This window comes from Trichechus manatus, unplaced genomic scaffold (assembly GCF_000243295.1).
Source record: "Trichechus manatus latirostris isolate Lorelei unplaced genomic scaffold, TriManLat1.0 scaffold00016, whole genome shotgun sequence".
Taxonomy (NCBI): domain Eukaryota; kingdom Metazoa; phylum Chordata; class Mammalia; order Sirenia; family Trichechidae; genus Trichechus; species Trichechus manatus.
The window spans coordinates 21,873,303-21,889,547 of record NW_004443952.1 but is presented as its reverse complement, the minus strand read 5'-3'; the positions used below and the strand labels follow the sequence as shown (position 1 = coordinate 21,889,547).

Below are 16,245 nucleotides of genomic sequence, written 5' to 3'. Positions count from 1 at the left end.
GTGGCACAAAAAGTATTCTTTTTTTTTAAGACATCCTAAAGAGACTAAGACGAGTATCACTGAGAGAACTTGTCTGCAGCCATCTACTGATCGCAGAGACATGTTTAAACATGTTTTGTGTTTAAAGAAAACCTGTGCATATATGAACTGGAACCCTAGTAGCAATACTTTTTGACTTATCCTCATATTTCTTCATGAATGAGATGTTGTGAGGTGCCATCGAGTAATTTATTTAACCTTGTTTTTTTTTTTTTTTGTTGTCCTTTAGGTGAATGTTTACAGAGCAAATTAGCTTCTCATTAAACAATTAGTACACATACTGTTTTGGCCGTGGTAGTTGTGGTCCATTAGTCCTTTGGATTAATCTTTCCTTTGTGTCTTTGGTTTTCTTCACTCTCCCTTGTTTCAGAGGGGTGAGACCAGTGGAGTATATTAGATGGCTGCTCGCAGGCTTTTAAGACCTCAGACGCTACTCACCAAAGTAGAGGGTAGAACATCTTCTTTATAAACTCTGCTGTGCCAATTGAGCTAGATGTTCCCGGAGATCATGGTCCCCATAGCCCTCAGCCCAGTAATTCAGTCCCTCAGGGAGTTTCGATGTGTCCATGGAGCTTCCATACCTTGCCTTGGAGAAGTTGTGCTGGCTTCCCCAGTATTGTGTATTGTCTTACCCTTCACCAAAGTTACCACTTACCTATTGTCCATTTAGTGTTTTTCCCTCTCCACCCCTTCCCTCCCTCATAACCATCAAAGATTATTTGTGTGTAAATATTATCATGAGTTTTTATAGTAGTGGTCTCAGACAATATTTATCCTTTTATGATTGACATTTCATTAAGCAGAACACCCTCCAGATTCATCTGTGTTGTGAGATGCTTCACAGATTCATCATTGTTCTTTATTGTTTCAAAGTATTCCATTGTGTGTATGTACCATAGTTTGTTTATCCATTTTTCTGTTGATGAGCACCTAGGTTGTTTCCATCTTTTTACTACTGTCAACAATGCTGCAATAAACATGGGTGTGCATATATCTATTCATGTGATAGCTCTTATTCCTCTATCATATATTTCTAGGAGTGGGATTGCTGGGTCATATGGTATTTCTGTTTCTAGTTTTGAAGGGAAGCACCATATCGTTTTCCATTTTGCATTCCTATCAGCAGTGCATTGGAGTTCCAATCTCCCTGCAGCCTCTCCAACATTTGTTATTGTCTGTTTTTTTGATTCGTGCCAGTAGTGTTGGAGTGAGATGGTATCTCATTGTCATTTTGATTTGCATTTCTCTAATGGCTATTGATTGTGGCCATATCCTCATGTATCTGTTAGCCGCTTGAGTGTCCTCTTTGGTGAAGCGTCTGTTCATATCCTTTGCCCATTTTTTAATTGGATTGTTTGTCTTTTGTTATAGAGGTGTTGGATTTTCCTGTAGATTTTAGAGATTAGAATTTTGTCGGATTTGTTGTAGCCAAAATTATTTTCCTAGTTGTAGGTTCTATTTTTACTCTTTCGGTGAAGTCTTTTGATGAGCCTAAGTGTTTAATTTTTAGAAGATTCCAGTTATCTAACTTATTTTCTGATGTTTGTGTATTGTTAGGTATGGTTTATATCCTGTTAATGCTGTGAATTAGGGCCTCTAGCATTGATCCTATTTTTTATTCTATGATCTTTATAGTTTTTTGTTTTATATTTAGCTCTTTGATGCATTTTGAATTAGTTTTTGTGTATGGTGTGAGATATGGGTCCTGTTTCATTTGTTTGCAGGTGGACATCCAGTTTTGCCAGCACCATTTGTTAAAAAGACTGTGTTTTCCTCATTTGATGAACTTTGGGTCTTTGTTGAAGATTAGGTGACTGTAAGTGGATGGATTTACATCTGGGTTCCCAGTTTTATTCCATTGGTCAATGTATCTGTCATTGTACCCGTATCAGGCTGTTTTGACTACCGTAGCTGTATAGTAGGTTTTGAGGTCAGGTAGTGCGAGTCCTCCTACCTTATTCTTCTTCTTCAATAGTGCTTTACTTGTCTGGGGCCTCTTCTTTTTCCATATAAAGTTAATGATTAGTTTTTCCATCTCTAATAATGTTGTTAGTATTTGGATCGGGATTGCATTGTAGTTGTAGATTGTTTTGGGTAGAATTGACATTTTCACAATGTTGAGTCTACGTATGCATGAGCATGGTATGTTTTTCCATTTATGTAGGTCTGTTTTGGTTTCTTGCAGTAGTATTTTGTAGTTTTATTTGTATAGGTCTTTACCTCCCTGGTTAGATTTATTACTAAGTATTTTATTTTTTAGGGGTATTATAAATGGTATTGTTTTCTTGATTTCCTTTTCATCATTTTCTTTATTGGTGTATAGGAATCCAACTGATTTTTGTATATTTAGCTTATATTCTGCTACACTGATGAATCTTTCTCTTAGTTCCAGTAGTTTTCTCATGGAGTGTTTTGGGTTTTCTATGTAAAGTATCATATCATCTGCTGATAGTTTTGCTTCTTCATTACCAGTTTGAATGCCCTTTATTTCTTTTTCTTGCCTTATTGCTCTAGCTAGTATTTCCAGCAAAATGTTAAATAGGAGTGGTGATAAAGGGCATCCTTATCTTTTTCCTGTTCTCAAGGAGAATGTTTTCAGCCTCTCTCCATTAAGAATGATTTTGGCTGTTGGTTTTGTATAGATGTGCTTTATTATGTTGAGGAATTTCCCTTCTGTACCTATTCTGGAAACCCTGGTGGCGTAGTGGTTAAGTGCTACAGCTGCTAACCAAAGGGTCAGCAGTTTGAATCCACCAGGCGCTCCTTGGAAACTCTATGGGGCAGTTCTACTGTGTCCTATAGGGTCGCTATGAGTCAGAATTGACTTGATGGCAATGGATATACCTATTTTATTGAGAGCTTTTATCAGGAATGTGTGTTGGACTTTGTCAGATGTCATTTCTCTGTCGATTGAGATGATCATGTGATTCTTTTATTTATGTGGTGGATTACATTGATTGATTTTCAATATTGAACCATCCTTGCATATCTGGTACGAATCCCACTTGGTCATGGTGTATTTTTTTTTAATATGATGCTGAAGTCTATTGGCTAGAATTTTGTTGAGAATTTTTGCATCTATATTCATGAGAGATATTGGTCTGTAATTTTCTTTTTTCGTGGTGTCTTTGTCTGGTTTCGGTATCAGGGTTATGCTAGCTTCATAGAATGAATTCAGAAGTATCCCTTCCTTTTCTGTGTTCCGAAATAGTCTGAGTTGTACTGGTGCAAGCTCTTCTCTGAATGTTTGGTAGAATTCTCCAGTGCAACCGTCTGGGCCAGGAATTTTTTTTGTTGGTTTTATTATTATTATTATTATTATTACCTTTTCAGTCTCTTTTCTTGTTATGGGTCTGTTCAGATTTTCAACTTTAGTTTGTGTTAGTTTGGGTAGGTAGCATGTTTCTAGAAATTTATCCATTTCCTCTAGGTTTTCAAATTTTTTGGAGTATAGTTTTTCATAATACTCTGTTATGATCCTCCTTATTTCAGCTGGATCTGTTTTAATGTCCCCCATTTCGTTTCTTATTTTGGTTATTTGCATCCTCTCCTGTTTTTCTTTTGTCAGTTTGGCCAGTGGTTTGTTGATCCTTTCAAAGAACCAACTTTTGGTTTTGTTGATCCTTTCTACTGTTTTTCTATTCGCTTTTTATTTTCTGCTCTGATCTTTATTATTTCCTTTCTTCTGGTGGCTGTGGGCTTCTTTTGCTGTTCTCTTTCTATTTGTTTGAGTTGTGTAGCTAATGTTTTGATTTTGTCCTTTTCTTCTTTTTTGATGTGTGCATTTATTGCTGTAAATTGACCTCTGAGCACTGCCTTTGCTGTGTCCCAAAGGTTTTGGTATGATGTGTTTTCATTCTCATTTGATTCTAGGAATTTTTGATTCCATCTTTGATTTCTTCTGTTACTTAATGGTTTTTAAGCAAGGTGTTACTCAGTTTGCATGTATTTGATTTTTTCCTTGCTCTTCCTGTTTCTGTTTTTATCACATTATGATCAGAGAAGATGCTGTGTATTATCTCAATATTTTGGGTTTTGTTGAGGGTTGCTTTGTGGCCTAAGATATAGTCTATTCTGGAGAACATTGCAAGTGCATTGGAAAAGAATGTGTACTTTGCTGCTGTTTCGTGGAGTGTTGTATATATGTCTGTGAGATCAAGTTGGTTGATTGTGGTCTTTATATCTTCTGTATTTTTTTTTAGTTTCTTTCTAGATGCTCTGTCCTTTACTGAGAGTGGTGTGTTGAAGTCTCCTACTATTATTGTGGAGCTATCAGTTTCTCTTTTCAGTGCTGTTAGGGTTTGTTTTATGTATTTTGGAGCCCTGTCATTAAGTGCGTAGATATTTATTATGGTTATGTTTTCATGATGGATTATCCCTTTAATCATTATATAATGCCGTTCTTTGTCTTTTATGGTAGATTTTGTTTTCAAGTGGATTTTATCTGAGATTAGTATTGCCACTCCTGCTTTTTTTGGCAGTTGTTTGCTTAATGTATTCTTTCCATCTTTTGATTTTTGATAAATTTATGTCTTCGTTTCTGAGTTGTCTCTCCTGTGGACAGCATATTGATGGGTCCTGTTTTTTTTTATCCATTCTGTCACTGTGTCTCTTTATGGGTGTATTTAGGCCATTTATGTTCAGTGTGCGTTTCTTGCTGTCATTTTGTAATGCTTTTTTGTTTGTTTGTTTTTGTGGTGCTGACGTTTTCTTTGTTCCTCCTACTCTCCTGTGCTGAATTCATTTTGTTTGTGGATTTTTTTTTTCATTTCTTTCATTTTTGTAGATTTTGTGTTTACTGAGACTTTATGTTTTTCTTCTTTATTTTGATTTGTACGTTTGTTAACTTTCTTTGTGGTTACCTTGAAATTTACCCTTATCTTCCTAAGTTTGAACCAGTCTTTTATTACTTGATATAGCCTTGACTTCCTCTCCATTTGAAAGTTCTATACCTGCACCGTTTATTCCCTCTTTTATTGTTCTGACATTGTTGTCATTTACAGATTAACCTGTCTGGTTCCCTGTTGTAAATCTTTTAGTTTTGTTTTATCCTTGAGTGTTCATTACCTAGGTTGGTATCTGGCTGATGTGGTCTTGTGTCCTAGAGTCAGGTTGTTGTCTGAGGTTGTTAATTCTCCAACTGAAGGACTCCCTTTGATAATTCTTATAAGTTCGGTTTGGTTTTTACATCTTCCCTTAATTTCTGTTTATCTGGAAATGTCCTAGTTTCCCCACCATATTGTGTGAGAGTTTTGCAGGATATATTGTGGTTGGCAATTTTTTTTTTCTTTCAGGGTTTTATATACGTCATCCTATTGCCTTCTTGCCTGCATGGTTTCTGCTGAGTAATCAGACCTTACTTTTATTGTTTCCCCTCTGTGTGTGACTTTTTGTTTTTATTGAGCTGCTCTTAGGATTCTTTCTTTGCCTTTCGTTTTAGCAAGTGTGATTATGCTATGTCTTGGTGATTTTCTTTTGGGGTCTATCCTATATGGGATTCATTGAGCTTCTTGGATGGTCAGCTTTTCATCTTTCATGATATTAGGGAACTTTTCTGTCAGCAATTCTTCAATGATCCTCTCTGTGTTTTCCATTTTCTCCCCCTGTTCTGGAACTCCGATGGCTCGAAAATTTTTGCTTTTGATTGTATCTCACATCATTCTCAGGGTTTCTTCATTTTTCTCTGTTCTTTTCTCTGATTTCTCCTCAAACAAAGTGGTATCCAAGGATTTGTCTTCAAGTATTTCAAACTTGCTCCTCAAACCTTCTGTGACACTGTCCATTTCTGAAATCTTGTTGTTTGTATTTTGGATTTCTAATTGCTGTTTCTGTATGATTTCTAGTTATGTGTTTATTTTAACACTTTGTTCCTGTATTATTTTCCTGCTTCATTCCATTGTTTTATCTATCTTTTCCATGATTTTGTCTATTTTTTCCTTATTTTTGTCTGCTTTTTTCTTCATCTCTTGGATATCTCTGAATATTAGAGTTTTGAATTCCTTATCAGGTAGTCATAGTGCCTTTACTTCTACCAGACAGTCATCTGGTGTTTTATTTTGGACACCTACTGGAACCAACCTGTCCTGTTTTTTCTATGTGTTTTGATATCATCTGCTATCTTTGGGACATTCAGTAATTAGTTTTCGTCATTTATTGATTGCAGATTTTTTGTTTTGTCCTGCTTTTTTGTTGTATTTTATTATGTCTGGGCAGTTGGACTGGTCGTTCTTTGTTGTTTGCTGGTCTGTGGGCACGATCCTTCGTACCACCTTGTCCAATGGCCAGGGCCATTCGCTTAGCTATGATGCAACAAGGCAGGTCGAGTGGAGGGGGAGTTGTGGGGATAGGTCATTTGTGGCACATACTTGGGCCAACAGGGTGGGGCGGGGCGCAGTGCAGGGCAGGGTCTGGTGGTCCACGCTTGTGCTGCTCGAGGTGCGGTGCTCAGCACAAGGTACAGATAGGAGGGAGGGAGGAGGATGTGATGAGTGGGTGTGTGGAAGAATAGAAAGAGGAGAGAGAAATAGAAGTCAAAAAGAAAAAAGGTGCTGAGGGAGCCTGCCATTGGAGTGGCACAGACCCGGGGAAGCTGTGTGCCAGTGGCTGTCTAGCCAGGTGGTGTGGCACAGCCTGTCAAAAAGGGACAGAGATGGCACATGCAGCTAGTTGGGTGGGAGAAAGTAGAGGAAGGAAGATAGAGAGATGAAGAAACTGGTGGAAAAAAAAAAAGAGAAAGGCATACATGGCCATGCGTTCAGGAGAAAGGAAAGGAAGGAAGGTAGAGAGAGAGACAAAAAAGCCATTGCTGTCGAGTCAGTTCTGACTCATAGCAACTGCCCCATACGGTTTTCAAGGAGCACCTGGTAGAATTGAACCGCCAACCTTTTGGTTAGCAACTATAGCTCTAAACTACTACACCACCAGGGTTTCCAGAGAGAGACAAGAAACTGAAAATAAATAAATAAATAAATAAAGATGCCAGGTGGTCAGGAGGAAGGAAGGGAAGGAAGGTAGAGAGAGACAAGAAACTGAGAAATGAATAAAGAAAAACAATGCCCACAGGGAGCCCACTGGAAGCAGTTCCCTAGCCGAGTGGCACTGCACAGCCCATCAAGAAGGAGCAGAGTTGGCACATGGTGCCAGGTGTTTGGGAGAAGGGTAAGGAAGGAAGGTAGAGAGAGACAAGAAACCGAGAAAAGAAAAGAAGAAATAAAAATGCTCTGAGGGAGCCCACTAGCATGACGGTGTGGACCAGGCAAGCGGCTCCCCAGCCAAGCGGCACTGCACAGCCCATCAGGAAGGAGCGGAGATGGCACTCAGTGCCAGGTATTCGGGAAAAAGGAAAGGAAGAAAGGTAGAGACAAGAAACTGAGAAACGAAGAAAAAAAATGTTCCCAGGGAGCCCACCTACATGGTGGCTTGAACTGGAAAAGGAGCTTCCCAGCCAAGTGACACTGCACATCAAGAAGGAGCGGAGATGGCACACGGTGCAAGGTGTTCAGAAGAAAGGAAAGGAAGGAGGTGAGAGAGAGAGAAGAAACCAAAAGAAGCAACAGCAACAAAAAAACGGCACTGAAGGAGACAAACAGTGGGGGTGGGGTGAATCCAAGTGGCAAGGAGCCGGCGTATCCCCACCCAAGGGATCATAGCCCACCAGAAAGCGGCAGAGGCCACACAGAGAGAAGGGTGGGGGGTAGGAAAGTGTGTATCCCTGGTTACCGCATGCTCTGTCTCCTGCTGGGAGCTCTGTGAAGTTGCCTTCCTGTACTCGCTGTCCACTGTTCTTGGTGGCTGAGGGGTCCACGATGGCAAATCCGTGCCACATTAGCTGATAGGGACCTCCACTCCATAGCTCTCCTTGTTTTCTGTTCTCTGTCAGTTTCTTATTCTATTCGGTGCTTGGTTGAGTTCTTTATCCCTTCGTTTGATGCTTAGGGTTCCGGGGTTGATGTTTTATCTGTTTTACTTAGTTTTTTGGGTCTTTGCTATGTAGGGATGGCGTGGTGCCTCTGTCTATAGCACCATGATGGCTCCACCGCCTAACCGTTTCTTTCTTATTGGACATTGATCTTGTTTCCAGCTTTTTGTTATCATAAATAATGCTATAAAGAAATTTTTTTTACAACTAGCCTCCTTGAGGGTATTTCTGATTAAGAAATTCTTTGTTGTTGTTGTTAAGTGCCCTCAGGCTGATTTTGACTCATAATGGCCACATGTGCCAGAGTAGGGTTTTCTAGGCTGTAATATTTACAGGAGCAAATTGCCAGGTCTTTGTCCTGCCGAGCTGTTGGTGGGTTAGAACTACCAACCTTTTGGTTAGCAGCCACATGCCTAACCATTGCACCAATAGGGCTCCTTAAGAAATTTCTGGATATGTTAATATGAGATCCAAGAACAGATATACATTTTAAAGCTCTGGATACCTGTTGGCAAATTGGTACCTGACTTTCTTGTGATTTAAGGGGACACAAATAGAAAGCCCACTTAGATATTCTAGAACAGTGGTCTTAGCCCTTTGGTTTTCACAGAGCAGTGAATACACATAAACAAACACAAAAAACTGAGGAGGGACCGATACAGGATTCGAAACTCCATTTGGTCAAGCAGAGCTTGACTGCTTATTCTCTTAAGAAAAGAAATAAATTTTAATCTAAAACAGTAAGGATATGATTTGAGACTAAAGGACTGTTCTTTAAGTTAAATAAACTTCACTTTTGAAAACTACACTTCACTGTCATTATTTTCACTCATTTCTCTTTGGACCTGCGTAAGTTTAAACAGTGTTTGGGACTCACTGAAAGGTTTGAATCATTAAGAATCAGTATCTCACTCTGGTTACTTTAATTTTAAAAACCAAACTGTCCTTTAGAAATGTCTTTATTTTTAGGTTTCACAAGAACACTTTTTTTCCCATGTACTGTAAGCACTTAATTCTTTCTGAAGCTCCTAGTGGGCTACAAATCAGCCTTACGTAGCTTTTCTTTCTATTCTGTCTAGTACTCAGAGTCTTGATAAATCCAGACACACTTATTAAAATTTTTATACACTCAAATATGTATTTTTACCTTTGCTATTTTGTATATGTGTGTGTGTGTATACATAGGATTTTTCTTTTTTGTTTTTGGTTAAAGTGAGAAAGATGAAATAGAGGAAGTTTGCTAAGGTCCACTAAGATTGAGATAAATACCTATACACCAAATCAGCTTGATGTTTGGGTAAACCCTTTGCAACATTTAATTTTTTTTCTTTTCTTTTTATTAAACTCTTTTATTTTGAAGAATTCAAACCTACGGAAAATTTGCAAGAATAGCACAATAAACTTCTATATATCTATCACCTAGTTCTGTGCATTATTATTTTGCCACATTTACTTTATTTACTCCTCTATATTTACTCTTCCTATACATATATTTGGAGCCCTGGTGGTGTAGTGGTTAAGAGCTTGGCTGCTAACCAAAAGGTCAGTAGTTTGAATCCACTAGCTGCTCCTTGGAAACCCTATGGAGCAGTTCTACTCTGTCCTGTAGGGTCACTGTGAGTTGGAATCGACTTGATCGCAATGGGTTTGTTTTTTTGTTTTAATATGTATATGTGTATTTGTATATTTATTTATTGTTTCTGTATGTATACTATAATACTATAAACATTTGAAAGTAAGCTACAGAGATCATGGCCCTTTACCTGTAGTTACTTCAGCATTTGTTTTCTAAGAACAAGGACATTCTGTTGTGATACCATGGTGCAGTTATCAAATTCAAGAAACTGTCACAATATTGAATTTCTCTGACTGTTCACAAAATAGTTCTTTATAGCAACTTTTTTCTTCCTGGTCAAGTATTGGGATTTCCCTGACTGTCTCAATAATGTCCTTTAGAGCACCTCTTTTCTTCTTGATCTATATCCAGTCCAGAATGAGGCGTGGCATTTAGTTTTCATGTCTCTTTGGTCTCCTTCAGTCTGGAACAGTCTTTCATGACATTGACATTTTGGAGAGTACAAGCCCTTTGTTTTGTAAAATGTCTCTCAATTTGGGTCTGTCTCATGTACCTCATGATTTATTTCAGAGTATGTTTTACCACAAACTTAGTGGCTTATAAAAACAGTAAACATTTATTATTTCACACCATTTCTTGGGTCAGGACTTTTAGGAGTGGCTTAGCTGGATTGATCTGGCTTGAGGGTCTCCCCTGAGATCACAGTCAAAATGCTGCCTGGGACTTTTGTCATCTGAAGGCTTGATTGGGGCTGGAGGATCTGTTTCCAAAATGGCTCATTCACATGTTTAGAAGTTTGTACTGGATGTTGGCAGGAGGCCTCAGTTCGTCACCACATGGACTTCTCCATAGGGCTACTTGGGTATTCTCACAGCATAGCAGCTGGCTTTCTCCAGAGCAAGCAATCCATGGAGAGAATAAAAAGGAAACTTCTGTGTCTTCTGATCTAGTCTCAAAAGTCACATACTTGTCACTCCTGCTGCATTCTGTTTGTTAGAAGTGAGTCATTAAGTCAAACCCACATTCAAGGGGAGGAGAATTACACTCCACCTTTTAAAGTGAAGGGTGTCAAAGAATTTCTGGATATATTTTAAAACCTCTACACCAGATAAGATCGGGGATATGGGCAGGGGGCCAGGTCCTTAGAAACCATGAGTGGAGGTTTGGGTTTGATCTCATGTGAAATAGGAAGCCATGGAAGGAATTTAAATAAGAGAGTGCCATGGTCACACCTACATTGTAAATTACCCCTCTGGTTGCTGGATGGAGGAGGAGGATAGTGGATGATGGGAGACAGCTGGGAGGCATATTGGTCAGAATTCTTGGGTACAGGCAACAGAAACAGGAATTTATGTGAAGGATGTTGAGTAGCTCAGGGAGTCACTGGAAAGGCTGGAGAGGCTGGGCTTAGAAGAGCAGCAGGAACAAAAGGCAGGCCACACAGCCAGAACCATAGTTATGGATGGTATGATATGCTGAGTTTGCTAAAACTAATCTGGGATCAAAGAGTGGGCGAGGACATAGATGAATCAAGATTAACCACATGTTGAGAATTGTTGAAGATGGGTGAAGTGTACACAGGAGTGTACCCTTATAGTATTCGCTCTACTTTTTGTATGTTTGAAATTTTTCACAGTAAAAATTTTTAAAAATCCAAAGAAATAAGGTTGTGCACGCAATGGCCTCTTCCCTGGCTTTTCATGGGGCTGGATCCTTCATCATTCCTTAATCGTCACCTCCTCACAGAGGCCCTCCCAGATCACCTGCTCTAAGGTTTCTCCCCTTTCCTCTTCCCACCCCCCTCCAGAGTTGCTTACTATTTCATCACCCTCCTTTACTTTCTTCATAGCCCCTATTACTTTCTGAAATTATTATTGATTTGTTTGTTTACTTGACTATTTTCTCCACTTTTCCTCCTTTCTCCCCTCCCCCAGAATGTAAGCTCCATGGGAGTGAGGGCCTTGCCTGCCTGGCACGTAGTAGATGATCAGAAAACACAGTCTATCCTTATCCTTCATGGATTCCGTATTTGTGAATTTGCCTACTCGCTAATATTTATTCGTAACCCCAAAATCAGTACTCGCAGTGCTTTTGCAGTCGTTCACAGATAACGTGCAGAGCGGTGAAAAATTTGAGTCGCCTGATGTACTTGTTCCCAACTAAGGTCAAACCTGGCGATACTCTGCCTTCTTGTTTCAGCTCTCATACTGTAAACAAGTGTCCTTTTCATGGTCTAGTTATGTTTTTCTCATTTTTAATGCTTTTTGTTGGTGATTTTGATGTTTAAAATGTCTAGTGTTCCTAAGCTTAAGAAGGCAGTGACATGCCTTATGGAGAAAATACATGTGTTAGATCAGTTTCGTTCAGGCATGAGTTATAGTGCTGTTGGCCGTGAGTTCAATACCAGTGAGTCAGCAATATATATTAGATAAGGTGTCTTTAAGCAGAAACGTACACAAAACAAGGTTATGTATTGATTGGTTGATGAAAATGTCACCAGAGGCTCACAGGAATCTAACCCTATATTTTAGGGTTCAGTTTCAGGGTTTCAGGTAAGTTCAGCATTCACTAATTCAGTGTTTGGGGAGACTTTATAGAACATAACTGCCATGAATAACAAGAATTGAAGGCATTTGGTGACTAACTGATGAGTCAAGGGCCCAGGGGCATGGTTAGCAGTCAATAGTCACATTTCACTCCTCATCCTGCTTAGTTTCTGCATCTTCAATCCTGTCTTCTTACCCTGCCTTACCTTCCTGGGTAGCCTTGGTTGATCTTTAGCCCTTTGTCCCCTTCTCACATTTCTAGCTGGTCCTTCAGTCCAGCCTTTAGCCAGCCCAGCATTCAAACCCTGATCCTTCTGGTGTCTCTGCAGTATCCCTCTTGGGTTTCTGTCCCCCCTGCCATCTTGCTCTCTGCCACTTCCAGAACTGAGACCTCCTGATGGTTTCCAGGCACATCCCTCAATCAAGTCCCATGACACTGAGTTTGTCATTGTTCCCTCTAAGCATAGGCTTCTGTATCAACCAAGGAGCTTTCAGTGCAAAGTAACATAAAACCCTGCTAAGTGGAGTGGTTCCTATCACTGTTAGCCAGGCCTACCCTGGAGCTGGGTGAGGTCAGCCCACCCAACCATGTGGCTGCCACAGAATGGAGCAGGGGTGGTATGGATATTAGGGAGTTAGTCAGTGTCCTCCTGGGAATGCTTATACATTCTAACCAGTTCATTCACTCTGCACACCACCTCTGTTAAGTGTAGACACTGCTGGATGCTGGTGAGAAGGTAGAGACGCAGTGGAACATGAAGTAACCGGGGTGCTGTGAGCAACCCATACTGGAAGAGAGGTGTGGCATGGACAAGGTGCTGGAGGAGCTCTTAGGAGCAAGCAACTGCCTGACTCAGGGGCACCCAGGAAGATTTCCCAAAGGAGAATTGTGTTGAGTTGTTCTTAAAAGAGGACAGGGAGTTGGCCAAGTAGAGAAGGGAAAAAAGGGCATCACAGGCCGAGGGAACATTCTGAGCAAAGGCCTGACAGTGGGGTTGGAAAGGAATGCATAGATAGAGGAGCTATTGGAGAGGTGAACTTGAACTCTGCTTCCTGATTCTGCTTCGTTTGTGTGGTGCTCAAATCTGAAAATTGGCTTTGAAGCTCAAAAACAATATCCCACAGTAAAAGCTTATTGGGTTTCATGGTTAGAACCTTTCTCAGAGTCTGCTGGTTCTCCAGGTGGAACATGGGGGGCTCAGGAAGATTCTCTGGCAGATTATTTCCAGTTCCCCAGGGACAGCCTCGAGACCACAGCCCCTGTCTCCTTCCTCACTCCATCCCCGGTGCCATCCTGGGCCTGGTGCACATGGTCAACAGTGGGTTCTTGATTTCTGAAGTCATACTGTATTTGCAGGTGCTTGGAGAAGAAGTACGATTATGAGAATTTGCCAAGAACATCTGTGGTCATAGCTTTTTATAATGAAGCCTGGTCAACTCTCCTTCGGACAGTTTACAGTGTCCTCGAAACATCATCAGACATGCTTCTGGAGGAAGTAATCCTTGTCGATGACTACAGTGATAGAGGTAAGCCCCCGACACGGGCTCCTGGAGGAGCCCCTCTCTGTGCAGTGACTGGGGGTGGCAGGGTGACACAGGAGGGGTAGAAGAGGCCTGGTGAAGACAGGCTTCATGTGTCCCCCTGTGCCCAGCACTGAGGACGAGCAGACCCAGCCCCTGCTCTTGGGGAGCTTAGAGTCTGGTGGGGAGCGCAGATGTGACGACCAAGGGCTCTACCACATGTGCTAGGGGAAAAAGAGGAGAGGGACTGGCTCCGCCTGGTGGTCAGGAAGACTTCACAGAGGAGGTGATGGTTGGCCTTTGTCTCCAAGGTTGGGGAGTTTGCTGGGCGGGAAATGTTGAGGGGGGCAACTCAGATGGAGGGCACCTAATGTGGAAAGGCTTGGAGGTGCAAAGGTACATGGGTTGTTTGGATCTGCAAGTAGTTCAAGAAGGACAGAGTGTCAGCTGCCTCTGGGGAGTCAGAAAAGTGAGGCTGGAGGGATGCAAAAGGGGGCAGGTCTTTGACACTAGCATGAGGAGTTTGGACTCTATTCTAAGGGCAGGGAAAGCCAAGGAGGAGTTTTAAACAGGAAGGCAGTTTTGCCCTTTAGAAGGATCCCCCTAGACTGGAGTGTGGACAGTGGTGTACAGGGGAGCTCCATAGGGAGGCCAGGGGGCTGTTGAGTTGGCCCAGGTGGGCGGTGGGCTTGGAGTCAGATGGTGGCAGAGAGAGGCAGGAGAGGTGGGCTCCACGGGGCCTGGACACTGGCTGGCTGAGGGGTGTGAGGGAGAGGTAAGCATGAGGAAGACTCTGGTCTTCTGTCCTGGGTCTCTGGGTGAATGGTGGTACTATATTATCTTGTATTGTATATTTCAACAAGTAGAAAGTGCTATGAAGGAAAAATGGGAGCAAGAGAGAAAGGAAGTGGAGCTTGGGGACGAGGCCTTCTCTAGTCAGTGAATGTTGGAAAGGCCTGTCTTCAGGTGAATTCAAGCTAAAGCTAGAATGTCAAGAAGGAGGCAGCCAAATGGAGATCTTGGGGAGAGCCTTCCAGGCCAGGGGGCAGCAGGTGCAGAAGTCGGAGGTGGACCGAGCGTGGCGTTCTCGAGGGCAGAGCACCCCACAATGGGGTGATGATGTAGGAGATGAGGTTGCAGGGTGGGCAGGGCCAGGTCGGGTAGGGCCTTGGAGGCCATGATAGGGGTTTAGGCTTAAATATGAACCTGATAGGAGCTGTCAGAGGACATGATAGGAGCCCAGCAGGATGATCTGGACCAGCTTGAGGAGTTGCTCTGCCTGCCGTGTGGAGAATGGCCGTTTTTTTTTGGCAGCGGGGGATGGTGGGGTGGTGTGGTGAGCAAGGACGGAAGCAGGGAGAGCTGTAAGGGGCCACTGTGGTGCCCACGTGCTTGGCTTGGGCTGGTGTTAGTGGCCGTGGGGTTGTAGGAAATGAGCCAGTAAATCTTGGGTGACCGGCTCTGGGGGACAGCTATGCTTACCTGAGAGGAAATGTCTAGGCTGTAACCACAGGTTGAGCTGGGGGCTTAGTTGCTAGAGCTTGTTTCAAACCAAATTACTACCCCTGGACCACCCAGAAGGGTAGCAGCTTCTGCTTACTGGCATCTGCTATCTCAGCACTGTGCCTGCTCTGTCTGGCTGCAAAGCCCAGCATGTATGTGCACTAGTGGAGTCTCTGGATGGTGCAAAGAGTTAACACATTCGGCCGCTAGCCAGAACTTTGGAGGTTCAAGTCCACCTGGAAGCACCTCAGAAGAAAGGCCTGGTGATCTGCTTCCAAAAAATCAGCCAGTGGAAACCGTATGGAGCACAGTTGTATTCTGACACACATGGGGTCGCTGTGAGTCAGAATCACTCAGCAGCAACTGGTTTAGGTATATGGGTTTGGCTGTCATCACAGAGACTCAAAATAATGGGTTTAAATAAGAGAGAAACTGATTTCTCTCTCACCTGACAAATCTGGTCTAAGTGGTCTAGGCTGGTGTGGAGGCTTTGTGGTGTTAGGAGACCCCAGCTCCTTCTGTCTTGTTGCATCACCTTCTCTAGGATGGTGTGGATCTGCTGGTCCAAGTTGGTTCTCCACCTACTGCTCACCCAGGTCAGTGGAAAGGGGTTAAAGTAGAAGAGAGCTTTTCCATTTAAGGGCACTACCTGGAAGTTCCCTAACATCCCTTTGAGCAGAACTTGGTCACATGGTCACCCTAGCTGCAAGAGAAGCTGGGAAATAGCTTTACAGAAGCTGGGATAATCTTTATCCCAGATGGCCATGTGCTCAGCTAAACATCGTGGGGAGAGTGGGCTTTGGGAAATAATCGACATTTCTGTGACAGCTTGTTAAGCCTGGCTGGGGTTTTATGCTGGGTATAGCCTAGTAGGCATTGAATTTTGGGGTCAGGGCACCTGGTCCAATGAGAGCTTTACCATAAACTAATAGTGGTTTCTCTTCTTTAACAGTGTCTCACCTGTTAAATGAATTTATCTGCACCTCTCTTGACAGTTGTAGTGAGGAATAAATAAGATCATGTATAGGATAGACTTACAGGACAGCAACCAGCATATAGTAGGTGCTAATCTAAGCTTCCTTTTGTCCTTTCTTCACAAAATGGTTGGTTGAAGTATATCTGTGTAGACACAGTTCAAGGTA

The 16,245-nt window shown here is 42.0% G+C and overlaps 1 protein-coding gene across 1 annotated transcript in view; it reads left to right on the top strand.

Moving 5' to 3' along the window:
* Positions 1–16,245, top strand: part of GALNT12 (polypeptide N-acetylgalactosaminyltransferase 12) — a 64,479-nt gene that overhangs the window by 22,714 nt on the left and 25,520 nt on the right. Inside the window, exon 2 of the mRNA XM_004372367.2 lies at positions 13,437–13,606. Coding sequence (XP_004372424.2) covers positions 13,561–13,606 — 46 coding nt within the window. The 5' untranslated portion in view covers positions 13,437–13,560. The remainder of the gene's footprint in view (positions 1–13,436; positions 13,607–16,245) is intronic.